General features: G+C 56.6%; 6 protein-coding genes across 6 annotated transcripts; 4 read left to right on the top strand and 2 right to left on the bottom strand.

Annotated features, from left to right (window-relative positions):
• Positions 1-335: 335 nt before the first annotated feature.
• On the top strand, positions 336-8,751 carry CAOG_07428 (hypothetical protein). Its single transcript, XM_004343237.2, has 6 exons — positions 336-3,811; positions 3,937-6,500; positions 6,757-6,950; positions 7,083-7,650; positions 7,812-7,991; positions 8,115-8,751. The coding sequence occupies exons 1-6, from the start codon at positions 352-354 to the stop codon at positions 8,661-8,663; spliced, it is 7,515 nt and encodes a 2,504-aa protein (XP_004343287.1). The 5' UTR covers positions 336-351; the 3' UTR covers positions 8,664-8,751.
• Positions 8,752-9,296: 545 nt separating this feature from the next.
• Positions 9,297-16,201, bottom strand: CAOG_07427 (hypothetical protein; the record flags this gene model as incomplete). The annotated part of the gene is made up of 1 exon (XM_004343236.2): positions 9,297-16,201. The coding sequence occupies one exon, from the start codon at positions 16,199-16,201 to the stop codon at positions 9,386-9,388; it is 6,816 nt and encodes a 2,271-aa protein (XP_004343286.1). The 3' UTR covers positions 9,297-9,385.
• Positions 16,202-16,853: 652 nt separating this feature from the next.
• On the bottom strand, positions 16,854-17,330 carry CAOG_09092 (hypothetical protein; the record flags this gene model as incomplete). Its single annotated transcript, XM_011272523.1, has 1 exon — positions 16,854-17,330. A coding segment is annotated over one exon (477 nt), but the record flags the coding sequence as incomplete, so codon positions are not given.
• Positions 17,331-18,091: 761 nt separating this feature from the next.
• CAOG_07426 (ribonucleotide reductase) lies at positions 18,092-21,912 on the top strand. The gene is made up of 14 exons (XM_004343235.2): positions 18,092-18,723; positions 18,842-19,059; positions 19,169-19,302; positions 19,385-19,488; positions 19,570-19,722; positions 19,829-19,945; positions 20,020-20,148; positions 20,232-20,391; positions 20,469-20,564; positions 20,642-20,705; positions 20,780-20,982; positions 21,053-21,183; positions 21,270-21,354; positions 21,496-21,912. The coding sequence occupies exons 1-14, from the start codon at positions 18,109-18,111 to the stop codon at positions 21,729-21,731; spliced, it is 2,445 nt and encodes an 814-aa protein (XP_004343285.1). The 5' UTR covers positions 18,092-18,108; the 3' UTR covers positions 21,732-21,912.
• A 387-nt stretch (positions 21,913-22,299) lies between these two features.
• On the top strand, positions 22,300-25,154 carry CAOG_07425 (delta-1-pyrroline-5-carboxylate dehydrogenase). Its single transcript, XM_004343234.2, has 7 exons — positions 22,300-22,457; positions 22,643-22,741; positions 23,065-23,146; positions 23,257-23,397; positions 23,491-24,308; positions 24,523-24,711; positions 24,806-25,154. The coding sequence occupies exons 1-7, from the start codon at positions 22,327-22,329 to the stop codon at positions 25,035-25,037; spliced, it is 1,692 nt and encodes a 563-aa protein (XP_004343284.1). The 5' UTR covers positions 22,300-22,326; the 3' UTR covers positions 25,038-25,154.
• Positions 25,155-25,355: 201 nt separating this feature from the next.
• Positions 25,356-26,765, top strand: CAOG_07424 (iron-sulfur protein I). The gene is made up of 3 exons (XM_004343233.2): positions 25,356-25,963; positions 26,117-26,250; positions 26,372-26,765. Exons 1-3 carry the CDS (start codon positions 25,391-25,393, stop codon positions 26,592-26,594), a joined length of 930 nt encoding a protein of 309 aa, XP_004343283.1. The 5' UTR covers positions 25,356-25,390; the 3' UTR covers positions 26,595-26,765.
• The last annotated feature ends 331 nt before the right edge of the window (positions 26,766-27,096 follow it).

Genomic DNA, 27,096 nt, shown 5'->3' with positions numbered 1-27,096 from the left:
TACTTTGTGATGGAGTACTGTGCTGGCGGATTCAAGCAGTCAAACTTGATCTTTCTCTCTCGCTCACTTTCTCTCTGTTCTCTTTCCTTTGTGTGTTCGTCGTATTCATTCAGCGATGGTTGTCTTAATGTCAAATGTCGATTTCTTGCATCCGAATTTTTTTTGTTTTGTTTTGTTTTTGTTTGTTTGTTTGTTTGTTTCACTGTTTGACTTTTTGCAGCTGTTTCAGTTTTCAACGCAATCGCACGCAAACGAAATGATGTTTCAGTTTCAGAGTTTTGTTTCATCTTTGCAAGCAAATCAGTACCATTTTTGGAATCGATCAGTCCAAAACAAAGCAACGTCATTTTGATGCCCCCGACCAAGCGAACCGCGGCTGCTGCCAACGCCGAGCCCAAGCCCGCGCCTGCAGCAGCGCGTGGTCGTCGAAGTGCTACTGCTGCTGCTGCTGCTGCTGTTGCGGCCGAGCCGGAGGCAGAAGCTGCTGCTCGGCCTGCGAAAAAGGCGCGATTGTCCAAAGTCACGGCAGCTGCTGATGCTGCCACTGCTTCCGACGATGATGCCACGGCCACTGCCACCACCACCACCACCACCACCACCACCACCACCACTGCTGCTGCTGCTCCTGCGGCTCGATCGGCGCGAGGCAAGAAGGCCGCCGCTGCCGCCGCTGCTGCTGCTCCTGCAGCCAACAAGCGCGGCGCTAAGGATTCATCCAAATCTGGCCCCTCGCACTCTTCTGCGATGCAGGTCGACGACGACGATGACGACGAGGATGCCGACGATGCCGACGATGCCGACGACGCCATGGACACCACCAGCACTGGCGCGCAGGCAGACGAGCGCGATGACGTCTCGTTCGTCCCTCCGACGGCGGAGCAGATTGATTTGACTGATGCTCCGCAGCTGGGCACTTTCTCGCTCCTGCCCGAAACCAACCCCACCGACGCATCGCAGGACATTGCGTACCTCGCGTGTGCCGTCCGCCGAAACGACGTCCCTCTGGTCAAGCGCCTCATCGTCCTGCTTCGGAAGAAGCAGCAGGAGGATCAGCGAAAGTCCGCCGAAAAGGAAAATGCTGCAGCGGCCTCTGCTCCGCCGTCGCTGCGCTCGAGCCTGTCGCTCTCTGCCTCTCTGTCTGCGAGCCAAGAAGACGATGTTGTCACTCCGACTACGACTGCTGCCCCAACAACCGCAACAACAAGCACTTCCGCTGCTGCTCCAGGCGCGATCTGGCAGCAGTTTCCCATCGATCCCGTCGAAGGAGGTCACTCCATCCTCGCCCAGGCGGCAGGTGCAGGCCATGCTGAAATGGTTGACGTGCTTCTCGCCGCCGCTCACCCGTTTGCTCTCAAGTTGGACGTCCTGACGTCCATTTTGGCGGTCGCAACGAGCCTCGGCGTCCATGTCCAGCCCAGCATCCTGTCGCGCATCTACGCGCACTCGCCCCTGGCCGTGGAGTCGTTTGCGGCTCAAGCCGGTTTGCCGTACGCCAAGGCCGGCCAGGTTCCTTGCCTGCTCCTGCTCATGGAGTGGGCTCGCGCGTACGACCGCGCGCGTGTCTCGATGGATGGGCCGCCGCTCTACCCCAACCTGTCCGACCTCCACTTTGCCGTGTTGCAAGCCAAGACACCCGCCGATCTGGCCCAGTTTCAGCTCGACGAGGACACCACCAATGCCTGCATCTTTGGCGGCCTGACCCCGCTGCATCTTGCGGCCTTGAACGCCGACCACCCCGCGATTCTCCATCACCTGCTGCAGAACCAAGGCGATCCAACCATCGATGCAGAGCAAGACACTACGCTTGCCATTCTCGCCGCCGCCGTCCAGTGCAGTCCCGGCGCGCACGCCGTCAACTTGGTTCGCCCACTGCTCGCCGACAAGCTCGCCGCCGACACACTCGCCACCGAGCAGCAGCAGCAGGACGCCAACCCCGCTAAGGGCAAGAAGGGATCGAAAACGAACGATTACAGCAACCTCGGCAAAAAGTCGTCGCTCATGCCAGTTCGCAGACCCAACGTCGACGACGAGTCTGTTTACTTGACCGTCCCGCTCTCTAACGACTCCGCCGAACTCGTGAGCAGCAGCCGCCACGACGCAGCTGTTCCACTGCGCCCGCTCCCCCAGCAAGCATCGGGCACGCTGCTGTACCTCCTCTGCACGCAAACGCCCGAGACCCGCCGCATGATCACCTCCCGCGTGCTGAGCGTGATGAAGGCTGCGATCGATTCCGACCAGAGTGCCAACGTGGATCTCATGCTGACGGCCATCACCAATGTCCATGGAGTGGATGGCCACGCTTATGGCTGGTTTACAAACGACATTCTGCAGTTCCTGCAGCACTGCATCGCGCGACCTTCGCCCACGCTGTTTGCCGTCGTCTTCCGCAAGCACGCCCAGTTCGATTTCATCAGCAACGTCAAGTCCAACTGGCTCGAGAAGCAGGGCTCTGGCTACTCTCCCCTCGCCGACTCTGCAAACGCTTCCATCCAGCAAATGATTGGCAACTCCAACTCTGCCGCGCGACTGAATGTCATCCTGGCCTGGTTTTATCCAACGCTCGACTTTTCCGAGGCGCTGGCCGGCACGCTCGCCGGCCAGGCCATTGCCAAACGCCGCACTGCGGTGCTTTCCATGCTCCTCCGCTCTAGTAAGCTGGCCTTGACTCAAGAGCAGCTGGAATCGAGTCAGTTCAACGCCGAACAGCGCGGCACCACGCTCCTCCACCGCGCAATCAGCGCTGGCTGCATGGAGACCTTTGAGCAGCTGGTCGCTGCCGGCGCCGATCTGTTCTTCAAGACCGACGCGCAAATCAGTCCGCTCATGCACGCCATCCAAGAGGGTGCGTGCGCGTTCATCTCCCGCCTCGTCGAGTTGGGTGTGTCCATTGACGACAAGCGCCCGACGCCTCCCACGAAGGCCGATGATGACACTGCCACGGGCGGAGTCAAGAACACTGCCCTGGATCCGCCCTTCTACAACCAGATCTTTGTCTTGACGGGCTTCTTTAGCCTCAGCAGCTGGCAGCTTGAGGCCATGATTGTCGAGTACGGCGGCAAAGTGGCGCAGGCGGTGACGCGCACGACTACCCATCTCCTGCTCGGCGCCTCCGGCATCACCGAATGGGGCCAGAAGACAGGCAGCGGCAGCACCAAGCACAAGGAGGCCAAGAAGAAGAAGCTGCCGATCGTCAACGAGGCGCACATCCGCTCTGAGATTGCCAAGTTCCAGCAAGCCACGGGCACGACTGCCAAGGCCATGGCTTCCTTTGAGCAGACGCGCGGCTACGGCGGCGGCGCGCACTTTTCCCAACAGCTCGGCGGTGGGAGGGGCGGTGGCGTGGCTGCCGCTGTCAGCTCGCCCGTGCACTTTTTGTTGACTTCGGCGTGCCCCAAGAAGGAGGAGGTGCTCCGCCTCATGCTCAAGCTGGGCTTTGACATGCTCGCGCTGGACGAGTCGACGGGCTGCAATTTGCTCCACACGCTTGCAGCCAGACAGGCCACCACGACTGCCTTGTTGGAGGCGACCGTTGAGGTGGTTGCCGCCTACCTCGCAGCGCACCCGCTTGCCGCCGCCGCCGCCCCTGCTCCGATGCAGCAGGCGACGGACGAGGAGGAAGTCCCCGAAGGCGACGATGTAGCCCGCTTCAAAGCAGTGCGTGCGACCTCCCTCGCATCTTTCTTCAACGCTCCGTCAGATGCAGGCCTGACCCCCATCCTCTCGGCCGCGCGCGCCAACGCTCCAAATGTTCTCAAGTACCTGGTCGCTCACCCTCTCGTGAATTTGCGTTATCGTGTTCCGGATCGTGATGGTATGTCTGAAAGAGTTTTTTTTTTTTTTTTTTTGTTTTGGTATTGGTTGTTTTGTTGTTGTTGTTTTTTTTGCCCTTGTTTTGACACTCATGTTGTTGTTCTCGCTCTTGTCGCCTGTTGACAGACGATGCCTTTAACCGAGGAGGCCTCAAAGGTTGGGCGGGCTGGAGTTTCTTTGACTGGGTGCTCCGATCGAACAACTACCCTTTGGCTGCCGAAATGCTTGCCCGCCGCGCGACACACCCGTTCGAGGTGAACGATGCGCAGAATGCCTGCGGGCCTCCGCTGTTTGTCGTGACCAAAATGCAAGCCCTACTCGTGCCTGGATGGCAACAGCAATCAAACCACCTTGTGCGACAGCTGCTGTTCGATTTGCTGGCATGCGCCGACCTGGAGGTCAACATTCTCGATCCCGAGAGTGGTCTCGGGATGCTGCACATGATTGTGGAAGCTGCGTGGTGCACCGTCGAGCTGCTCCAGCAACTGCGTGCCAAGCGCCCTGATCTTGACTGGGCCATCCGTGATCGCGACGGCCGCACGCTTTTGCACTCGGCCTGCGTCCAGGCCGACTTTGCCGTCTTCAACTATCTCTTGCCGTTCACCGATTCGAAGGCTGTCGATCGCTACCAGCGCAACTGCCTCACGTTCGCGATCGAAGGGCGCAAAAGCAACCTCGCCGTGTACCTGCTGGAGCGCGATGCTGACATTACCGTCCGTCGCCTCTACGAGGACGCCGCACAGCTGCTGCAGCAGCGACAACAACAACAGCAGCATCTGCAACAGCAACAGCAACAGCTCCTGCGACTGCAACAGCAGCAGCAGCAGCAATACATGCAGCAGTTTGGCCAACAAGGCAACTTTGGCGGCGGCGCCTTTTCGGCGCTCGGCAATAATGTCGTTGGTGGTGCTGCCGCGACGGACGCGACCGAGCAAGATGGCCAGAAAGAGCAGGTGCAGATCACCAGCAGCATTTTCGCTCTTGCTTTGCAAAACCAACTGATGGGCGTCGTCGATGTGCTGCTGCGCCATCCGAAACTCGACCAAGGCGACGCGCTCCGCTCGGCACTGAAGAATGGCGCGCACAGCATCGCCGTCCGGCTCATCAAGTCGGCGACTGGCCAGCAGCGTCTCATCAACGACGACGACATTGCCCAGCTGCTGTTCGCGGTCATCTTCCCGTCCGGTTCCACGACGGTGGCGTCGGAGCTCGAAGCGCCCGTGCCCGCCTTCACCTTTGCTGGCTCCGCTTTCCTGTCCAACGCCTCGACCAAAGCCACAGAGACGCTCGAGCTCCTCGAGCTGCTGATCGGCCCTGTGCCAGACGAAAGCGAGCCGCTGGTGCCGCTGCCTGGCGTGTCGGTTGCCGCGCAAGCCAAAATCTTCTTCACCGCGCTCGAGCGTCAGCCCGCTCTGGTCGTCGAGCGGCTCATGCGCACCTTTGATATGGAGCAGGTCTATCAGTGCCCGAGCAAGGACGGCCAGCTCGTGCTGACGGCTGCTGCGCTCGCATCTGACAAGGACGCCGTCCTTCGCCTGAAGCTGCTGATGGCTCGGGTGGACGATCACACTCGCCAAACGTTTGGCACCCAGAATCTGATGGACACGAGCGTCGAGTCGGTCTTCTCGCGGCGGATTCACCGTGCGTGCAAAATCGCCCTCAACCTTCTCGACCCGGCCAGCGGCCGCAACTCGCTCCACTGCGCTGTCATGCCCCTGTCCGTCGGCGCGTTTGTGCACTCGAGCGCAAAGATGTGCGAGCTGCTCGTGAGCGCTGGCGCCGATCCCTTGGTGGCCGACAAGCAGGGCAAGGTTTCGGCCGAGTTGGCTGGCGAGCTGGCGCCTGCTGTGGGCAACCCGATTCTCGCCGCCTTGAAGCTGCGCATGACGCCGCAGGTGGCGGCAAAGATCGACGCTGCATTTGCGCGTGGCGCTGCCCACCGCACCTCGCTTGCCACGCAGAAGGACGCGCGTCGCCAGGCCAAGATCAACGAGCGTGCCGACAAGCACCGAAACCACATGGAGCGCTTAAAGCTGCAACGAGCAGAGTTTGCCAAGCTCGCGGCCCAAGAAGCGCTCGACCGCAAGACGAACGTTGCCAAGTTTATCATTCCGGTTGACACCCACTGCCGCAACCACGACTACTACCAGGTCTACGTCGGCGCCGACGCTGCCATCCACGACGTCATGCTCAATCAAACGAACTCCTCCGCCAGCCTGTATGGTGCCAACAAGTTCTACGTCATCCAGCTCCTCATCCACAAGGAGTACGCCTCCAAGTTGGCGGACAAGCTCAAGACGGCTGCGGCTGCCGTCGCCAAGAACCGTGCCACCACCGGCAAGGGCGGCAAGAAGGCCAAAGCCACCGCCATGCGCGTCGACGACGATGATGACGACGCAGAGGAGGACGAGTATGACGGCAGCGAGGCCGACGACGGCGAGGACGAGGACGAGGACATGTTTGCCAACACGGGCCAGGCACGCACGAAAATGTCTCCGTTCCTGGTGTTTACGCGCTGGGGTCGCGTGGGCGGCAATCCTTTCTATGGTCGCAACCGTGGCTACTATGGTGGCTATGACGACTCGTACGAGGAGGCTGGCACGACTGCTCTTGCCAGTTTCTCGACGTTGGCTCCCGCGTTGGCCATGTTTGAGAAAAAGTTCAAGGAGAAGACCAACAACGACTTTGTGGTAACGATTTTGCTTGTGTCTTGTTTTGTTTTTGTTTGTTTTTTTGTGCAGAGTTTGTGCAGTGATTGCACTGACCGCTCGCACTGTTCCTCCCTCTCCCTCCCTCTCTCTCTCTCTCTCTCTCTCTCTCTCTCTCTCTCTCTCTCTCTCTCTCTCTCTCTCTCTCTCTCTCTCTCTCTCTCTCTCTCTCTCTCTCTCTCTCTCTCTCTCTCTCTCTCTCTCTCTCTCTCTCTCTCTTTCTCCGTTGCGACAACAGACCGTGTCGAAGGATCGCGAAAGCTTCCACCGCTTCAAGGAATACTACCAGATCGTCGACCGCACGTACGACGTGAAGAAAGATCCCAACGACCAGTCTGACGAGTACGACGACGAGGACATTGCCATGTCAACGCTTCCCGAGACGCTTCAGGACTTGATTCGAGTCGTTTCCAACGTGGATGCACTGAAGAGGTAATGTTATCGACCTCGTCGTTCGTTCATTCGTTTATTATCATCGACGCCCCTCTCGCGCGCAGCATTGACTCACCTTTCTGCTTTTGAAATTTGGAACAATCAACACAACCGCAACAACCACAACCACAGTGAAATCGCGGCATTCGGTCTCGACGTTCGCCGCCTTCCGCTCGGACGCCTGAGCCTCTCCCAGATCAGCTCGGGCTACGAGATGGTCTCAGAGCTCATCGATGCCCACCAGAGGCTGGCGGCGCTGCAGAAACTCAAGGGACGCAAGCTGCTTGCATCGAGCAACGAGCAGGCCCGCTTGAACCGACTCGTCCAGAAGCTGTCGGACGACTTTTACTCGCTCATCCCCCACAACTTTGGCACCGCACGGGCCGACACGATCGACACGGGCGCCAAAGCGGCCCTGAAGCTGGACATGCTCAACACGATGGCCAACATTGAACTTGCCCTTGTGGCGATGGATCAGCGTCGCGCCGCCCGAAAGGCCGCGGCTGTCAGTGCTGCAGCGGCGGGCGGCGCTAGTAGTGGCGCTGTCGTCGCGATGGACACGTCGACCGGGCCGGCGTCCGCGGCCAACGGCATTACCAATGCAGCGTTGCAGCGCTCGTCGCTCGACGACATGTATCTGAACATGGGTGCCGATCTGGCTGTCGTGACCCCGGATTCTGATGAATTCAAGATGATTTTGGTAGGGGGTTTTTTTTCCGCGGCGGCTCATCCTTTGCATTTTCCAGGCTTTTCAGGCTTTTCACTTTTTCTTTGATTCAACGGACTTGATTTTGCTGTGCATGCTGACTTTGCGTTTTGACCGTCATTCCTTTGAAATGTGTTTGTCGCGCTCCCAACCAGCAATACATGGCGCGTGGAGGAGGTCCGAGCCACGCTCATGGCATCTTCAAGGTGGCTCGGTGGCCCGAAACAGCCCAGTTTGAGCAGCATCTTGCTTCGCGCGACGTGCCTGTGAGCTCTCATCTCCACCGACCCAACCATCTGCTGCTGTGGCACGGCACTTCGGTGGCCAATGTCATGGTGCGGTTTTTTTTTTTCGTCTGTCTGTTGTGTTTGTGATGCTTTTTTTTTTTTTTTTTTTTTTGGTTTCTGCGTCGAGTCTCACTCGTTGGTTCTTGGCTCTTGTTGTTACTGGTCGTGCAGGGTATTTTGATGCAAGGCTTGCGCATCGCCCCTGCCGAGGCGGATGCGACTGGCTACATGTTTGGCAAGGGTGTGTATCTTGCAGATTACTTCGGCAAATCGCAAGGCTACGCGCACGCGCGAAACAACAACTGGAGCGTCCAACGGCAGCAGCAGCAGCAACAACAACAGCTGCAACAGCAACAGCAGCAGCAGCTGTCCACGAAAGACGCCCAAGCCGCCGCTGTTAAGGCGGCAAAGTTGGCCAAGCAGTTGCTGCTCAGCAACATCCGCTGCATGTTCCTGTGCGAGGTGGCGCTCGGTGAAGGGCACCTGCGTCGCCAAGCCGAGATGATCAAGACGCCTCCGCCTGGGCACCACTCTGTCCAAGGTGTTGGTCGCCAGACGCCCAACCCGGATGCCATGTTTGTGCTCAACAAGGGCGTGGGTGTTCCGATGGGCGAGCTCACCAACGCGCCCACCGACGAGGTTGGCTACTCGCTCTCTTACAACGAGTACATTGTCTACGATGCGACTCGTGTTCGCATCAAGTATCTGCTGATGATTTGAGGCTGCCGCTGCTGCTGCCGTTGTTGTTTGTTGGTTCTTGTTGTTTCGAGGGTTGTTAGTAGTATGGAATAGAGCAGGGTTAGAGTTTTTCGCAAGTAGCAGTTCCGAGGAGCACTGGGAATTCGATCCGGGTAAAGGCATTTCGAGTGTTTCTTGACATGAAGTGCACCGATGCCAACAACCCAGAGCACGTTGTTAGTTTGATTGTCCGAGATGAGCAAGGTGCCATCCGATACGAATACGCTGCGACACCGACATTTGTCGATGCGACCCTTGAGCTTGTAACTACCAGGCCAGCGAGTCATCCCTTTCTTAGACAAATGCGCGAGGGTTGGAAAGTTCAGGCTCTAAGCAAGTTTCCGCGCGATGTGCAGTTCGAGTCGCTTTCTGTTGAATACATCTAACGCCAATCTTTGGAATGTTGGAAACTTGGTGTGTGGAAGAGAAGGAGTGTCCTGAAGGTACAACAAGAACAAGTGGCAGAACAACCCATGCATGCAAAACCCAATAAAACAAACCAAAACAAAAAAGATAGGGTTGACATCACAAAGAGCAGCCGAGAAAGCGGCGAGATGCAGAAATAATTCGTCAGTAGAAAACGGAAAAAGTCCATCAGTGGAAAGCAGAACAGAACAGAACAGAACAGAGAACAGAGAACAGAGAACAGAGAACAGAGAAGAAGAAGCGAGGAGCTGCAGCCGAGCTAACAAAACCCCTCGAGCTCAGGCCATGCTGGCATCGTCGTCGTCGTCGTCGTGCCCTTGGAAGAACAGGATGCGCTTGGGAGAAGTTAGGGTGGCTTCTGGCGCTGGCGGCTCGACGACAGTGTGCGACGGGGGCGCTAGGGCAGATTCGACCACCGGAGCAAGCGGTTCGGACGACGCCATGGCAGCGGTAGTGATGGGCAGCGAGGCGGGCGGCGAAAGGCCGTGGTGGACTTTGCTAATGACTGGCCAGGAAGGACTGTGCTCGGGATGGGTGCTGAGAGGGGTGCTGGCGGGCGAAGTGGTCGACGCAACCGAGAAGGGCGGAAGATGGCCTGGTGAAGCAGACGAGTGGGCCGATTCCATGGAGAACTGGCTGTTCATGCTCTGCGATCGGACGTTCAAGCCAAGCTTTGATCGGTTGCTGCTGGCCAGAGCCGACTTGAGCGGTTGGGCGTTCATGCTCGCGGGCGTTTTGATGGGATGATGATCACCCGTTTGTTGCAACGTCGCGGTTGGAGACAGGTCAAAGTGGACGACCGTTTCGTGATGGTGGTGATGACCGTGATGGCCATGATGGTGGTGGCTACCGTGGTGGCTCGAGTGATGGTGAGAACTCAAATGAGAAGAGCCATGGCCCGAGGATTGCCGAACAAACGACAGATGGGACGGGACGCGCGGGACGTTGGACGACTCGGCCGCAAACTCTTGCTGCGAGCGGTGGCGAGAGCCAGCCCCTTCCATCCCGCCGGAAGGCGACGACGCGTCGCGCTGCTGCTGCTGCTGCTGCTGCTGCTGCTGCTGCTGCTGCTGCTGCTGCTGCTGCTGCTGCTGCTGCGGCAAAGTGTCGCTTCGGCCGGACGAATCGCGGCTTAGGGGAGAGTCTTGCGCACTCAAGTCGTGAAGCGACGCAGCATTCGAGGGTGACATGGACGAGACGGACGCAGACGGTGCAATGTCTGGAGTGGTGCTGCTGGGGGACAAGTCGTGGCTCTTCTTGGTCTCGCGGTGGGCGGCCAGTGCAGCAAGAGCAACAGCTGCAAGCGAGGGAGCAGAGGAAGGCGAGGGCACTGCAGACTCGGGGTCTGTCGAGCCACGGGCGAGCGAGTTTCGGGATGAGCTGCCAAGACTGAGCAGGCCGCCGTTGGAAAAGATACGGCGGAAGGTGGCCGCCGATTTGCTTGGGCCAGAAGGGGCGGTCGTTGAGCCGCCAGTGGCAGGGACGCGGACGACCGGAGGAGCGGGCTCGACCGTTTTCGGAGACTTGGGCCGCGAAGCCGAGGGCGACGTCTCGGAATCGGACTCGCTGGACGACGACGACTGCGCCACAAAGACTTTGCGAGCAGGGGTAGCGCCCAGAATGACCATGTCGGCGTCATGCGAGTCGGGAACAACACCGTACGTCAAAAGGTCGTTCTCATCGCTCTCGTCGCTCTCGTCTGTGGAAGGTTCGCCAATGCTGACATGGCGAACGCGCCGACGACGGCTAGCGTGGTGATGACTCGAGCTTTGGCTGCTGCTGCCGTGCGAGTGATGGTTGCCATGACTGCTGCTGCTGCTGCTGTGGTGGTGATGGTGGTGGCTTCCATGGTGGTGCGACGACGAGGCTGACGACGAGCGATGAGACGGACCCTCATGGTGACCACCGCCGGCGCTGCTGCTGCTGTGATGGTGGTCTTGATGCGGGCTGCTGCGCGAGTGACGCTCGTCGTCACGAAGCGAGCTGTGGTGACGATCGTCCCGGTGCGACGACGGGTGATGGCGATCTTCGTGATGAGCGGAAGAAGACGAAGAAGAGTGGTGGCGAGAGTCATGGTGGGACGAGTGGGGACGATCGTCGTGGTGCGACGGCGAATGGTGATGATCGTCGTGATGCGAACCGTGATGACGCGAGTGCGACCGGTGGTGGTGATGACCGTGGCTGTGATGATGATGGGTCGACGACGACGAAGAATCAATCGCCGACGACGAGCTCTGATGGTCGGGACTGTGCACAGCCGAGCGTGCGTGGCCATCTCCAGTGGTGTCGGACGAGTGGTGCGACGACCCATGATCGCGATGGTGGTGGTGGTGGCCGTGGCGCGAATGGTGATGGTGGCCAGAATGGTGATGGCGATCGCTCTCGTTTTCGGGCGAGTTGGCACGTGTGACGCGCTGAGAGTGTGGCTGAGACGATGGCTGCGAGTGCGAGTGCGAGTGCGAGTGCGCGTGCGCGTGCGATTGCGACTGCCCGCCATGCTGTTGCAAGCTCAGTTGCGAAGGCTGCGAAGGCATGCCAAACGGTGACCCAGACGGCTGGTGGGAAGGCGATTGCGCCGACACGGGTTTGGCCGCGAGGTGCGCCAGCTCTTGCGCAATGTTCACACCGGCAGGTCCGAGCTGGGCCAATGAAATAAAGCCAATGTGGAGCGGCTCATCCAAGCCAGTGATGGACGGTGCAGAGGACAACTCGCCAGACCGCAGGGGTGCGCTCGGGGAAGGAACCGCTGCCGGGGAATTGTGGCCCGAGTAGCGCAAGTCCAGCTGGTGCGGTTGATCCAGCGGTGACCGTGGCAGGAAAGTGCCCAAAGCCAAACCGGAAGTGGCTCCAGGCTGGCCTCCAGGGCTGCGTGAGCCCAGCGGCAAGACACCGAGATCCGAAGCTGCACGCGACAAGTGCCCCAGGCCCCGAGTGCCAACAACAACAGAGGGACCGTGCGCTGAATCGGAGGGCTGTTGCTGTTGTTGCTGTTGCTGCTGCTGCTGCTGTTGCTGCTGCTGTTGCTGGAGACGCTGGAGCTGCTGCTCTGTCATCACAACGGTTGGGAACATGAGCGAGCCGTCGGGGCCCGTTTGCAGAAGGAAGGACAGCGGATTCGACCTGAGACCGCTGGAAGATGGGCCGGACGCGGTTGGCTCGCCGGCACCACCGGAGCCTTGTTGGAAGGCCCGAGCGGCATGTTGCTGGGCAATGAGCAGTTGCAAGTGGACCTGAGACGGCGACGAGTGGATTGCGTCCGCCGTCGCTGGTGGGCTGATTGGGCGAGACGAGGCGGGCGTTTGCGCGACACTCGACGGGTTGGAGTGATTGAGCGAGTCATTGAGATTCAGGGGCGGCGGGTGGACGAGACTGTTCGAGGCCGATCGGCCAAGCATGCCGACTTGCGGGGGCGTGCCTGTGGTCGAGCTCGCCGTGCTGGTGACGGCAGTTGCAAGCTTGGCTGGGTCCACATTGGCCGCTACCGCGGCGCCAGATGATGCCAGCTGCTGCAAAGGGCCTGCAACTCCACCGCGAGTTTCTGCAGCCAGAGTAGTAGTCGTAGTGGGAGTCGTAGAAGCCAACTCTGACGAAACCACATTGGTGGCAGGCGCGGAATCAGTCAGGCTCTTGGCGACACGAACATCCACGCTGGAAACCGCTGGCGAAAGGTGCTGGACAGACGATGCCGCGGTCGGTTGCTCGGAGTCTGGCGGGAGGCTGCTGGAAGCGACGCTTTCGATGGCGCGCTGCTGCAGGACAGGCTGCGGGAAGACGCTGTTGGGTGTAGCAGTAGACGAGACCGACGCGGCATGAGAAGCCCACTTTTCCACGCTGGTCAGCGACAAGAATGACAAGTTGGCAAGCAGGTTGCCAGATTTGAGCACGGTACTGCCAGGCACAGGAGGTGCTGCTGCAGCTGGTGCCGGTGTTGTTGCTGCTGCTGCTGCTGCTGCTGTTGCTGGGGCAGAGACTTCTGCTCCACCCGCGGAGGTCGAATTGGCAAAAGTGCCTTCTTCATGTGCTGACTTGGCTGCGACCGCCGTGAGCGCCGCACTATTGCCAATCAGCAGCGGCGTTGAGTTGGCCCGCCCGACCAGCTGTTCGGCCGTCACATCCCAATAGTTTCGCTGAAGAGGGACGGACGACACCGACTCATCGGCAGCGATAAGCGTAACGTCGTTTGAAACGGAAATGGCAGCAGCAGGCAGTGGCTGATGAGATTGCTCGGCTGCAGCAATGCCGCCAGAATGGCTCAATTCCACCAGCTCAAAGTCCGTTGGACCACCAAGCGACTGTGAAGGTCTGCTGCGCATGGGTGATTGCGAGCGACTGCTCGAGCCAGAAAAGCTGCTCGACCCAGAGCGCGAGCGCGACCGACGACGTGATCCCCTGCTGTACGTGGAGCGCGAGTGACGGGACGAACGGCGTCCATGGCGACGGCGTCGCCCGCGTCGTCCGTCGCTGCTACCACGAGAAGAGTACGACGACGCGGACCCGCTGACCTCAGAGGCAGTGTCCGAATCTTGCGCGTGGGACGGATCAGGATTGGCACGATTGTCCATCGAGAGCGCGACCACGCCATCACCGAGATCGCCGCCGACAGATGGTGCAGCAATGTTGCTCACGTTCGATAAGCGCACCACCCCGGTGCTGCTGGAACGGCCGCGGCGAGAGCGTCGGCTCGTGTAGGACACGCCGTCAGCGCTATCTTCGTCGTCACTTGCGTGGCGTGAGGGCATGGTGCTAAAGATTTTGCGAGGAACTTGGACGGCCTTGTCAATCGAGTTGGGCAGACCACGGTGACGGCCAACCAGCAGAACGAGAACTAGGACGAGCTTGGAGCCAGTGTACCAGGAGCCGCAGAACGGAACATTGCTGCCTCGCGTGCCCAGCGTGAGACCGACGTTGCCATACGCGGAGATGACTTCAAAGAGAATCTTAAAGAAGGTGTAGTTGAGCGGATCGGATTCCATGTGACTCGTCTCGATCGTGACAATGACAAAGATGCAAACGGCAAGAAAGATCGAGTCTTGCGTCATGACGCGCTTGACCTGGTGGTTGATGGTGTTGGCAGTCGAGTTTTCAGTGGCCGCAGACCACAGTCCACCAGACACGTCGCGCTCGGTGACGGTGGTTGCCTTCTTGCCGGAGGTGCGCTCGTCCAGCTCGGAATTACGCAAGGCGACCGTGATGGGTGTCGACGAAATGTACATCATAATCACAAACAAGACCAACAGGCCCGGCTCGAGGATGGACAGGTCAAGGCTGTTCATGCCGCAGGTGCGGGCGTTGAAGACCTGGAAGAAGGAGTTGGTGATGCGGTCGCCAACGTCAAACGTGGCAAAGGAAATCTCATTCCACTCGAACGCCAGCATGGCAACGAAATGGACCAGGAAGAGCAAGATGAACACGAGCAGCAACCAGCGGTACTGCGCGCGAGGAAACAAGTGCGTAAAGCAACGACGGGGATGATCAAGCAGAAACTTGTACGTGGGCTCCTTTTTGGTCCCTTTGGCCAAGTAGTACCGGCCGACCACAATCAAGCGGAGCAGCAACGGGAAGCCCGTATTGCCGCAAATGATAATCAGACCAAGCCAAACCAGCGGGAATTTGAACGGCGCAATCGGAACGAAATTGGCAGAAAGCAGGCCAAATCCATTGTTTTGGAAGGCCGAAATGGTGGCAAAGGCGGAAAACCACACCGTGCTCTGGTTGTTGACAGTCATGACCTCGATGGCGCCAGAGTCTGTGCTCATGAAAATGAACAAGCCGATAAAGCCAACAACGTGGCACGAAATCCAGTAGATTGGCACAATCTTGAGTAGCTGCTTGAGAGCCATATACTCGGCCAGGTCGGAGCGAAACCGCGAGAGGCCGTACTTGACCAGCTGCCGGCGAAAGTAGATTCTGCGCATAATCACGGGCACAATCGTGAGAAGGCACGGACTGGCCGCTATGATGATGAGCGCCATCACGATTTGACTGGCCAGTGGCGAATAGGAAATGTCGTACGACGACAAACCCGCTTGGCCCATGCAGCTGGCGGCGGTGAGCAGCGCATCCACAAAGTCGATGGGCTGTGCCGAGTTGAGCTGGATGCCGTAGAGGATGACGCCACCAAACAGGCTGAGGCAAAACATGTACAGCCAGTGCACGCGATAAAAGTTGATGTGGGGCGAAACAAACGACCAGAACATGGACCACTTGATGATGAGCCACAGCCCAAAGGGCGAGCGCCACATGCGCCGCCAAGTACGCGACAGGGGACGCATGACAGGCCGGAGCTGGATCTGGAGCCAGAGGCCGAGCCGTGAGCGACCACCAAACAGAGAGCGGTTACTGCTGTCGGTTTCCGTGGACGGGTTTTCGCTCATGCTGATGGCCAGCGAGTTGGTGCTTTGTCGGTGAATGCTGTGGCGCTTGGATTGTCGCCGGCGTTGACGCAGACCGCGCGAGCCCCGAGGAGGCAAGTGCTGGGAACTGCGACTCGGAGCGGGGCTGTCGCGTCTGCTGCCCCCGCCGCCGCTCTGCTGGCGGTTGGACTGTCCAGAGTCAAAGGACGACAAGCTGTGTGTTCGCTGAAGCGGATCTGTTCGCTGGAGTTCTGGCGGGCGATGGTCGAAGCTAGCTGCTGCTGGCGATTCGAGCATGTCTGGGTGCTGCTGCTGCTGCTGCTGCTGCTGCTGCTGCTGCTGCTGCTGCTGCTGCTGCTGCTGCTGCTGCTGCTCGGGGAGGAAAATGCCTTGCGCGTCCTTTTCAGCAGGAGCCAGCAGCAGCGCGGTGGACGAGCTGACGAGGTCGAGCGACTGCGAAGCGGTGATGGGGTCTGCTTGGTAGGCGTCCGCAGCAGCATAAGCAAGGGTAGTAGTCGTCGTGGTAGTCGTAGCAGTCGGAGGAGTCGTCGTGGTTGAGGTCGTGGTCTTGTCGCGACTCGCGTGATGACCATTTGCAGCATGGTCCACTTGCTCCTGCTCCGCTTCATCCCGATGGCCAGTGCTCGCAAGGTGAGTAATCTCGGTGCTTGCAGAGTGCTTGTCTGCTGTCGTTGTGGCTATGGCAGTGGCTGTGGTGGTGTTAGTGTTTGCTTGCTCCATGCTTCTTCCATTGGCGCGTGGTGATGATTCATTCACACCTCCTCCAGCAGCAGTGGTCGCGCTTCCCGATTCCAGGCTCGGCCAGTTCACGGCATTCCCAGCATCATTGCTCGCAGTCATCGTGGTCGTGGTCGTGGTCGTGGTCGTGGTCGCCAGTTGAGCAAGTTGAGCAGTGGCTGCTGAAACCTGGTCAAACCGGTTTTCAAGAGAAGCAGGCTTTTGTTGTTGTTGTGGACTTTGATTCAGCGAAGGGTCGACGGCGCTGCGGCCTGTGCTTGGATGATGGTGATGTTGGTAATCATGGTGATGATGAGCCAGTGGGGCAATCGATGCAATGTCAGAGGAGAGTGGCGCAGGAGGAGCAGCAGCAGCAGAAGAAGAAGAAGAAAGAGCGGTGCGGTCAACGGGAGCACTGCCAGGCGCTGGCGACGATGATGATGATGATGGTGATGTTGATGTTGATGATGTTGATGAGGATGATGAGGATGATGAGGATGGCAGGGGGTTGGCAGCGTCGCTGGCGGTCGGGATGGCAGTCGCAGGCGTCGGCGGAGTCGCCGTGGAGCACTCTGACAGCATTGCGCCGTCTCCACCGAGACCAGCACCGAGACTAGCAGCAGCAGCAGTAGAGGTCGTAGCAGCAGCAGCAGCAGCAGCAGCAGCAGCAGCAGCAGTAGCAGTAGAAGTGGAGAGTGGTGCGATCGTCGTAGGGTAGTGAGCATGTGACGACGCAGGCAGTGGGAAGATGTTGTTGCTGTTGTTCTCGTGATGATCTTGTTCTTCCTCTCCCTCCTGAAGTTGATGTTGATGTTGTGGATGATGATGTTGCTGATCTAAGGAAGCGCGATGAGGCTGAGAAGAGTCGTCGGACGGGAACGACAACAATTCGGGTTTTTGGCCCTCCCGCAAGTACGCCGACTCGGCAGGAGGGTTGCTGTGACTGCTGTGCGACATTGTCGGCTGCTGCTGCTGCTAAACCAGGGCAGACCTGAAAATACGGGGTGCTGTGGACGCGACAGGACTGAAACGGGTGTTCTGTTTGTTGGTTGTTGGGGTAGGGGGTGGGGGGGGGAGAAAACGAGGGGAACAAAGGAGGCGAGAGAGGGCGAGATTGGGAAACGCCGTTTGGGGAAAAGCAGACTGAGCAACGACTGAAATGAAAAAGGGACAGTAAGCGACAAAGATCAAGAGAATGAAATGGAGAAGCAAAGTGGTGGCGGAAGGCGATGTGGGGGAGTGGGGGGGGGGAAATTGGACAGACAATAAGGAAGTCAATGGATCGTCTCAGAAGTTCAAAGCGTTTGATTCATTCAACCCAGTGTCAACTTTGCCGATCGTTTCCGAATGAACATCATCGTGATCTCAACAAAAGTCATTCTCCAAGTCTCAGTTGCTCATGCTCATGTATGCTCAGTCTCTACTTTTTCTACTGTTCGGTAACGTTCAAAATGTTCCGTCGTTGCTGTCTCGAAAGGGGGGGAAAGAAAGGCGGAGTGTTATGGATTGATGTGTATCTGTATTTGGAGTGTGTTCACTCGTCGCTTTGTATAAGTGAAGTCTCTTGTTTCCCTATCATCACTCTCATCATCAACCCATTACTCGTATCTTCGTGGAAGGATCTCTGATCATAACAGTGTGTGACGGTTTCAATCTCACAAAAGCAGTTGTCAGACATCACGTCCACTTTTTGTGCATTCCATCCATACAACATGCAACAGAGTCCCTGTCTGCTCTGCTCTTCATATCACATCTCAGTTGTCTTGGCGTTGAGAGCTTTGAGCTTGAGCTTCGCCCACTTCACCCACTTCACCCACCCCCCCCCCGCCATTCGACTGGACGCCTTTTTGTGCATTGCTGGTCCTCACTTTGAATGCTCCTTTGCTCGTCACAGTAGCGCAAACCCAGCAATGCTCCGTGCAGCAGTGGTCTCGGCGACAGCGGCGCGCACCGCATGCTCCATCTACTCCTCCACCGCAGCAGCAGCAGCAGCCCCGACGGCGCTGCTCGAGCTTACTCGTGCATCGCCATGCCTGTCAGCGTCGCCCAGCAGGCGAGCGTCGGGCTGGACTGCAGCCGCACGTGCGAGTCCCAGCAGCGCCGCGTTGGCGTCTTGGCATCACTACTCTTCACTGCGAACGGTGCACGATGCTCAGCCAGTGCGCCGTCTGGCCACCCAGATCGCCAAGATCTCTGCCTCGGCTGCAGCTTCGTCTGCGCCGACCGCGGGAGCCCTGCACGAGAGCACGGCCGAGTTTGCCGGCTACCCGTACGCTCCGTCCAACCGCCGCGAGCCGCCGCGCACGCTGCTCAGCAAGCGCTTCCTTGAAAAGTTCAAGGACGTCAAGCCGCCGTTTGGCTACAATGGTCTCGGCGAGATGGTCTACCGCCGCACGTACTCGCGCAAGAAGCCCGATGGCTCCAACGAGACCTGGGCTGAGACCGTCCAGCGCGTGGTTGAAGGCACGTTCAACATGCAGTACCGCTGGTGCAGCAACCGTCGTCTCCCTTGGCGTCACGGCTTGGTAAGCCGCGCAGCAGCTGTTTGTTTTGCTGTCCAGAGAAAGCACAGTCGATTTGTCGATTCATCCATTGTTTTGTTTGTTTGTTTGGTTGGTTGGTTGGTTTTTGCGCTCCACATAGGCTCAGAAGCGCGCAGAAGACATGTACGAGCGCATGTTCCACATGAAGTTCCTCCCTCCGGGCCGTGGCCTCTGGGCGATGGGCTCGCCGTTGACTGAAGAGCGCGAACTGTTCGCCGCGTTGAACAACTGCGCTTTTGTGAGCACCGAGTGCATGCACGATCCCGAGCTCAAGCGCTCCAAGCCCTTTGCCTTCCTGATGGACATGTCGATGCTTGGGTAAGGTCTTTTGCTTGACTTTTTGCTGCCTCTTCTGCTCGACCTCGTCGATGCTGAATTCCCTCACTGTTCTTGGGTTTGTGACCTTTTTTTTTACTTTTCCTCGCAGTGTTGGAGTCGGATTCGATACCAAGGGCGCTGAACCTGCACCAAACTCGCGCAAGAAGGCCGAGGGCGTCTTTGTCAAAGGAGTCAATCTGTCCAAGAAGGTGGAAACGATTCAAATTGCCGACTCCCGCGAAGGTATGTGCTGCTTTTGAAGTGTGGTCTGCCTCGGGGTTTTTTGGGGGGATCCTTCTCACCTCGGAGATGTACATCACATTAGGTTGGGTTGAATCCGTTGTCGCTCTGATTGATTCGTACTTTGACGGCACCAACCCTGTTCAATTCGACTACAGCAAAATTCGTGGTCCTGGTCAACCCATCAAGGTAAGTTGCACAATCATCCAGTATTTTGCCAGTGCTTAAATTCCTCCGACACTCATTTCGTCGCTTTCTATCCCCCCCCAGGGCTTTGGCGGCCACAGCAGCGGACCGGGAGCTCTGCAAGAGCTGCACATTGGCCTGCGCGATGTGTTGGACCGCTGCTCTGGACAGGCCATCACGTTGACTGCGATCGTGGACATGATGAACTTGATTGGCAAGTGTGTCGTTTCCGGCAATGTGAGTTTTTTTCATCTTGGGAATTTTTTTTTGTGTGTTTTTCGTTGGAGCTTCCCCACATTGTTCTCAATGATTGGACATGCCATTTTTTTTCGAAAACAAACAGGTGCGCCAAACTGCTGAAATTGCATTCGGCCCGGCAACCAGCGAAGAGTACTTGGATCTGAAAAACCACGCCGTCAACCCGCAACGCGCAGCGTTTTCCTGGACGTCGAACAATTCGGTTTGTGCTTTTGCTGGGTTGACTTGTTCAAGGTGGAATATCGACTCATTTTCTTTGGCATGTGCATGGCGCAGATCTTTGCGGATCTCGGAATGGACTATGGCCCCGCTTGCAAGCGCATTGTCGACAACGGCGAGCCTGGATTTGCGTGGCTGGACAACATGCGTCAGTTCAGTCGCATGCTGAATCTCCCCGACGGCAAGGTTTGTCCAGTGTTGGCCCTTTGTTTTGTTTGCTTGCTTTGCTTTTGGCTGGCGCTGGCTTACTTTGCGCGCTCTTTGCTCAGGATCATCGAGCAAGCGGTGGCAACCCGTGCCTCGAGCAAACACTCGAGTCCTTTGAGCTGTGCTGCCTTGTGGAAACCTTCCCCCACAACCACTCTTCGCTGGAGGACTTCCTTGCAACCTTGGACGCGGCGTACTTGTACGCCAAGACCGTTACGCTTGGTGAGAGGCTCCAACACAGTTTTTGCTCGGGAGTTGGATGTATTTGGACCACCGACTCACTCGTTGAGGGGCGACAGGTCAAACTCATTGGCCCGAGAGCAACCGTGTGTTGCTTCGCAACCGACGCATTGGATGCAGTATGAGCGGCATTGCTCTGCAGTTGCAGAAAATCGGTACAAAGTTTCGTCTGTCGTGGAGATTCTGTTGTGTTGCAGGCTGTCTGAACTTGCTGGCGTTGTCTTTGATGCAGGCATTCACCAATTCCGCGATTGGTGCACCAAGGGCTACGAGCGCATCCAAGAACTTGATCGCGAGTGAGTTGCTCTGGATTGAACACTTTCACATGTTGTTTTTGACTGATTTTTTTCTGTTCGTCGTGTGTTGCCAGATTCTCGGACGAGTTTGCCATTCCTCGCTCAATCAAGACTACCAGCGTGAAACCGAGTGGCACAGTGTCGCTGCTGGCTGGAGCTACGCCTGGCATGCATTACCCCGAGAGTCGGTATTGCCGTCGTCGCGTTCGCGTTTCCGCGCAGTCGGATTTGCTTCCGCCCCTCATCAAGGCTGGCTATCATGTTGAGCCCGACGTTCGTACGTAGTGTTCAGGAGCTCTATACTGCTTTGAGAAACGACACATTCACTCACGTTTGTTGATGGCTAGATTCGAGCAAGACTATGATTGTGTCCTTCCCCGTCGATGTTGGTGAAGATTTGCGCGCCGCCAGCGAAGTTTCCATGTGGGAGCAGCTGTCGCTTGCATCCTTCCTGCAGCGTCACTGGGCAGACAATCAAGTACGCGTGACTGTTGTTTTGACTGTGAAATGAGCACACTTTGGTTTCACTTTTGAATGTGCACGCCGCTTGTGTTATTCTTGCAGGTGAGCTGCACCGTCACGTTTGATCCTCAGACCGAAGGAGGCCAGCTGCCGTTTGCTCTGGACTATTTCCAGTACCAGCTCAAAGGTGAGGTTTTTGTTGTTGTTGTTGTTGTTGTTGTTGTTGATAATGTTGTTGTTTTGGGGGGGGCGGTTTGCTGTCGTGTTGCTGTTGTGGCTTCAGCCCTAAACCTGTTCTGATGCATCCAACTGAATATTTGTCGCGCAGGCATCTCTTTCCTGCCTCGTCGCCCCAACGCATATGCGCAAATGCCGATCGAGGCCATTTCACGCGAAGAGTACGAGCAGATGATGGCCGGTTTGTCGCCGGTGGACTTTTCGGCTGTGGGCAACATTGACATCACTCCTGATAAGTTCTGCGACTCGAGTGTGTGCACGATCGAGGAGGCCCGCGACGCTGCTTCGGCGCTGGCCACGTCGACTCCCACCCCAACATCCGTCTAACTGTGGCGAGGCATGATATGTGTGTGGATCTAGTCTGGTCAGTCCCCAGTGCGATTTTCCGTCATTCTAATCAACTTGAAATCGCGGATGATGCTGTTTGTTTGAATGTCCATTGTGTTGTATCACTCAATTACTTTTCAGGCCAAGCACAAATAGTCTGCCCCAGCGCCATGCATGCAAGCCTTTTTCAGTTCATAGAACAATTCCAATAATTGAGATCTGAGATTTGAGTCGGCGGAATCCGCACGGCAATTTGGAAAGTGCTCTTTGAGCTCCGTTGACTTGGTTTTGGTTCGATCCAATAACTTGCGCGATTTGTCTCTGTTCCGCCTGCAATACAGCGAAATGAATTGTGCTACATACTTCCTCACTATCCAAGCTCGAAATCGCTGCATTTCGAGGTCTCTCGTGTCATGCCCAGGTCTCTGAGAACTGCCGTTTCTCTTGTCTGCTCTCCCATCGCCACCAACCACCTTCTCCCATACTTTCCCCTCTGTATCATTTCATTGTGAATAATATTTTCGTTTCATCCTGATATTCCGCGCCTCGACTGCGCGCACTCTTCCGTTCGTGATCTGCCTCCATAGAAACCTCAATGCTTTCTTCTGCCTTGCTTCGAGTCACGCCAGGTGCAGCTTCAACGACCTCGCGTCGCTTCCTGTCCAACGCCGTCTTCAGCCTGCCGCCGATCGCCAACGAGCCCAACTATGGCTTCATGCCCGGCAGGTGCGTTTCGTTCGTGAGCGAGCGCAGAGAGAGAGAGAGCGCGCAGAGAGAGACCGAGAGAGACAGAGCGAAGCTGTAGCTGTCGTTCGCGTTCCTCTCTCCACTCACTCACATTCACTCATCTGCGAATCCTATGCAACATACTTGTGTGTTTTTGTCATCATTGCTGCGCGCCTTTTGTTCAGTGCGGAGCGCGAGGCAGTCGTCGCGGCGTGTCGCAGGGTCCGCAGCGAGGTCGTCGAGATTCCCTGCGTCGTTGGCGGCGAGCGCATCACCACGTCCACGTAAGTTCAAGATTCAAAACAAGGAACGTCGTATTGGAAAAACAGTACGCGTTGAATTGAACAACCAAAAAAAAGCGCTGCGTTTTGGTTGCCATCATTCAATTTTTACACGAGAACGCTCAAAATTTCAACCGAAGAGAGATTTTGTGTCATGAAGATTTTGATGGATGATCACATTGAAATGAAAGAGAAAGATCGTGAACATGTTATGATTGCAAGTGTGTTTGGAGGATTGAAGAAGCTGCGGGGTTGGCGCGAGAAAATGCACCTCACAACTGAGTGTGACCAACCAAACCCATGAAAATTTCCAATGCTTTTTGTAGGACGGTGAAGCAAGTCATCCCTTCCCAGCACAAGCAAGCCATCGCAACCATTCACCACGCTGACAAGTCTGTGCTCGAGAAGGTTTGGAACCAACATCTCTGCTTTTTGGTGTTTTGTTGGTTTGAAATCTCTCTTACTCTCTCTCTCTCTCTGCTTACTCGCATCGAATCGTGTTTTCTGTCGTCATGTAGGCCGCCCAGAACGCACTCATCACCCGCGAGTCGTGGTCCAAGGTGCCGTTCGAGCACCGTGCGGCCGTGTTCCTCCGTGCCGCCGATCTTCTCAGCACCACCTACCGTGCACGAGCCTTGGCAACCACCATGATTGGACAGGTGAGAGAGTTTGGCTTGCTGGTCGCTCCAGTCCAAAATGCGCCATGTCTCATCCTTCGTTTTCCTTCCTCTTCTTCGTCTTCCTCTACGTAGAGCAAGACAGTCCAGCAAGCAGAAATCGACGCCGCGGCAGAACTGGCCGACTTTTGGCGCTTTAACGTCAAGTACATGCGCGAAATGTACGCCCAGCAACCCGAGCATCACTCTTCGCGCGTGTGGAACCGCGTTGACTATCGTCCCCTTGAAGGCTTTGTTGCTGGCATTTCGCCGTTCAACTTTACTGCGATTGGTGGCAACCTTGGCAGCTCGGCGGCCATCGCTGGCAATGTCGTGCTGTGGAAGCCGTCCGACACCTCCATGCTTTCCAACTGGGTTGTCTACGAGATTTTGCGCGAGGCTGGTCTGCCTGATGGCGTTGTCAACTTTGTGCCCGCCGACGGTCCGACCTTTGGCAAGTTTGTGACAAAGCACCCGGACCTCGCCGCCATTGCCTTCACTGGCAGCACCCCCACCTTCCAATGGATCTGGAAGGAGGTCGGCAACCACCTCGCCCACTACAAGTCCTACCCCCGTCTCATCGGCGAGACTGGAGGCAAAAACTTCCACCTGGTTCACCCCACCGCGGACGTCGAGACGGTCGTCAACGGCACCATCCGCTCGGCGTTCGAGTACCAAGGCCAAAAGTGCTCGGCGTGCTCGCGCATCTACCTTCCCCGCAGCCTCGCACCGACCATTCTCGCCCGGCTCGTCGAAGAGACTGGCAAGATCACCATGGGCCAGCCAGACGACTTCAAGTCGTTCATGTCTGCCGTCATTGACGACAAGTCGGCCGGCCGCATTTCTGGCTACATTGACCGCGCCAAGACCGCGTCTGCTGTTCAGGTTCTTGCTGGTGGCAAGTACGATTTTTCGTAAGTCGTCCAGTTTTTGTTTGTTGTTGTCCAGTTGCCTACGGGTTTTTGCGATTAACTTTTTCTTTTTCTTTTTTCTTTTTTCTTTTTTTCTTTTTTCTTTTTTTCTTTTTTCTTTTTTCTTTTTTCTTTTTTCTTTTTTCTTTTTTCTTTTTTCTTTTTTCTTTTTTCTTTTTTCTTTATTTTTCGTTTGCGTTTCACTTTCAAAACTCAGGGAGGGCTACTTTGTTCAGCCGACAATCTTGCTGACGACCGATCCGAAGTACGAGACGATGCGACAGGAAATCTTCGGCCCTGTCCTGACAGCCTACATTTACGAAGACAACCAGTTCGAGCATGTTCTCAAGCTTGTGAATGAGTCAACCGCCTTCTCTCTCACTGGTTCCATTTTTGCTCGCGATCGGTAACCGAGAGAGACGCGTTGTTCGCACTGTTTGATGGTTGGTTTGTTACTCACCAATGTTGGGTTGCGACTTTTCTCTCTCACTCATTTTCAGCAATGCCATTGTCCTCGCTGATTCCGAGCTGGCCAACGCAGCAGGCAACTTTTACATCAACGACCGCTGCACAGGCTCGGTCGTGGGTCAGCAGCCGTTCGGCGGCTCGCGCATGTCGGGCACGAACGACAAGGCCGGATTTGGCCAGTTCATGCAACGACTCGTGTCCACGCGTGCAGTCAAGGAGCAACTCGTTCCCCTGACCGAGTGGAAGTACAACCACATGGTTTGAAGAGCCCCGTCTCCGTCTGTTTGCTGGTGGCTTGTTTGAAACGAAGTTTGAGTTTATGGTGTGGTTCTTGTTGTCGAACGTCAAAACAAACGCCAGCCATGCTCAATTCCCGCATCCACTGAATCCATCCACCACTGATATTTTTCCATCCTCTCTCTGTACAGCACAGCCTCAAAGAATCGCGCTCGTCGAGTGAGAAGCAACCTCGAGTCGCACTGTTCCATTGTGACTCTCTCTCTCTCTTGTATTGCCTCCAACATCCATCTCTAATTCCAATTTCAGCTCCCACTCTTGCTGATTAATGATGTTGATTCTTTTCTCAGTCATTGTTTCTTGCTTCCCTTGTTGTGACAATGTCTTCGCTGTCATCCGTGCAGCAAGTGACGCTGCGATTACCCGCGCTGGGACTCGCCGCTGCCGCCAAAGCGAGCACCTCCGCCGCCACACAGCCCGCCCCGGCCAGCACTCCTTCCAGCACTACGAGCGGTAGCATTGCAGCGACTGCCCCGCGGCGCCAGGCGAGCACGAGGAGCGGAGGCCTCCACCAGTCGTCACGCCGCGCTGGCTCGTCTGTCTTGGCTGCTGCTGCTGCTCACCAACACCGACAGCGACAGGAGGACCAGATCGCCGCCGTCGCCACCCCTGCATTCGCTGCTGCAAGTGCCTTCTTCCACAGCCGCCGCTCTGCCACCGCGACCGCCGTGACGACTCGCGACGCAATGCCAATGTCAATGCCAATGGCCGCGCACGCACGCTTCATGTCGTCGTCTGCAGCGGCGGCTGTGCCAAGTCCTTCGAGTCCGGTCGCTCCTGCCAATACTACTCCTACTACTACTGCTGCTGCTGCTACGTCGAGTGTGCCTGCATTCGTTGACGGCAGCCACGCAGCGCCGATTGGAGTCGTGCTCTCTGCAGAATTCGCAAAGGTAAGCAGGGGCCACACCCTCGCGTTCTGAGAATCTTGGAAGCTGGCCTTGTTGTTGTTGTTGTTGAGTGAACGAGTCGCAATTGAGGCAAAGTTTCAATGGAACTAACCACTTTGTTCTGTTTTTGGATGAATCGAAAACAACAACCTCCAGCGCATGGGCGATTTGAACTCGGATCCAGCTCAGGATCGACTCGCACTGCGTGTCTCCGTCAAGGTCGGTGGATGCGATGGTTTTGAGTACATCTGGAAGTTGGTTCCAGAAAATAGCGCGACCGCCCGGGACGAGTTGAGTAGTCTCTTTTGTTTTGCTTGGTGTTTTTTGCGTGTGTGTTGTTGCATGTGTATCGAAGAGGAAGTCTGTGTGGCTAACGTGTGGATTGTTACTCGCTGCTTGTTGCTTTGACAGAATCTTTGAGCGGGACGGCGCCAAAGTCATTACAGATCGCAAATCGCTGGAGTTTCTAAGAGGCGCGACCGTCACGTACAAGAAGGAGCTCATTCGGTCGTCCTTTGCCATTATCGGCAACCCTCAAGCAGACTCGTCATGTGGCTGCGGATCTAGCTTTGCCCTCAAGCAATTTGCGCTTGCCAAGGAAAAGGAAGCGAAATCCAAGCCAAAGTCGGCATGATCCAGCTTTTCGTCTGGTTCTTTTTTCCTTTCCCCCCCCCCCGCACCACACATGCTTGCATGAATGCTTTTTTTGTGACCTCTGCTCAGACACGGCCATGTTTTGTCGTGGTGCTTGTATCACCAAATTGCTGGCTTTTCTTGTACATTACATTCAAACGACCAAATCCCTCTTCTTTGTTTCTGTCGTTCGCTGCTTTGCTTCCCTGTTTGGCTTCCTTGTCAGCCCTCCCATTGCTCATGCTTTTCATCTTGTTGATCACCGCTTTGTTTTCATTTCCACTCTCTGCTCGATCGCTCGCTCGTTCCTCACTTCTTCCTTGTCTTTTGCAATGTGACATGTTTCGTCCAATCTCACATTTCGTTCTTCTTTGCTCCAATGTAAATGACTCTACACGTCAGCTTTCCTTGTTGTTGTCTACTTTACTCTGAAGCAAAACTCGTTGACTTTTTCCATTGAGTTTCCATTGAGTTTTGATTGTATTTTTTTTTTTTTTTATCAT

Source organism: Capsaspora owczarzaki, assembly GCF_000151315.2.
Source record: "Capsaspora owczarzaki ATCC 30864 unplaced genomic scaffold supercont2.15, whole genome shotgun sequence".
Classification (NCBI taxonomy): Eukaryota; class Filasterea; order Ministeriida; family Capsasporidae; genus Capsaspora; species Capsaspora owczarzaki.
The sequence above is the reverse complement of the archived record's forward strand: the minus strand, read 5'-3'. Positions and strand labels throughout refer to the sequence as shown.

What these genes read in the sequence shown, in the direction of transcription:
- CAOG_07424 (XM_004343233.2), top strand. Translation starts at nt 25,391, where the DNA reads ATGTCTTCGCTGTCATCCGTGCAGCAAGTGACGCTGCGATTACCCGCG. An exon ending in TCTCTGCAGAATTCGCAAAG is followed by an intron (nt 25,964 to 26,116) that starts GTAAGCAGGGGC and finishes AACAACCTCCAG; the next exon opens with CGCATGGGCGATTTGAACTC. An exon ending in AGCGCGACCGCCCGGGACGA is followed by an intron (nt 26,251 to 26,371) that starts GTTGAGTAGTCT and finishes TTGCTTTGACAG; the next exon opens with AATCTTTGAGCGGGACGGCG.
- CAOG_07426 (XM_004343235.2), top strand. Translation starts at nt 18,109, where the DNA reads ATGCTCCGTGCAGCAGTGGTCTCGGCGACAGCGGCGCGCACCGCATGC. An exon ending in GTCCTGGTCAACCCATCAAG is followed by an intron (nt 19,489 to 19,569) that starts GTAAGTTGCACA and finishes ATCCCCCCCCAG; the next exon opens with GGCTTTGGCGGCCACAGCAG. An exon ending in TCATGTTGAGCCCGACGTTC is followed by an intron (nt 20,983 to 21,052) that starts GTACGTAGTGTT and finishes GTTGATGGCTAG; the next exon opens with ATTCGAGCAAGACTATGATT.
- CAOG_07425 (XM_004343234.2), top strand. Translation starts at nt 22,327, where the DNA reads ATGCTTTCTTCTGCCTTGCTTCGAGTCACGCCAGGTGCAGCTTCAACG. An exon ending in GAGCGCATCACCACGTCCAC is followed by an intron (nt 22,742 to 23,064) that starts GTAAGTTCAAGA and finishes TGCTTTTTGTAG; the next exon opens with GACGGTGAAGCAAGTCATCC. An exon ending in GGTGGCAAGTACGATTTTTC is followed by an intron (nt 24,309 to 24,522) that starts GTAAGTCGTCCA and finishes TTCAAAACTCAG; the next exon opens with GGAGGGCTACTTTGTTCAGC.
- CAOG_07428 (XM_004343237.2), top strand. Translation starts at nt 352, where the DNA reads ATGCCCCCGACCAAGCGAACCGCGGCTGCTGCCAACGCCGAGCCCAAG. An exon ending in AGACCAACAACGACTTTGTG is followed by an intron (nt 6,501 to 6,756) that starts GTAACGATTTTG and finishes TTGCGACAACAG; the next exon opens with ACCGTGTCGAAGGATCGCGA. An exon ending in ATGAATTCAAGATGATTTTG is followed by an intron (nt 7,651 to 7,811) that starts GTAGGGGGTTTT and finishes GCTCCCAACCAG; the next exon opens with CAATACATGGCGCGTGGAGG.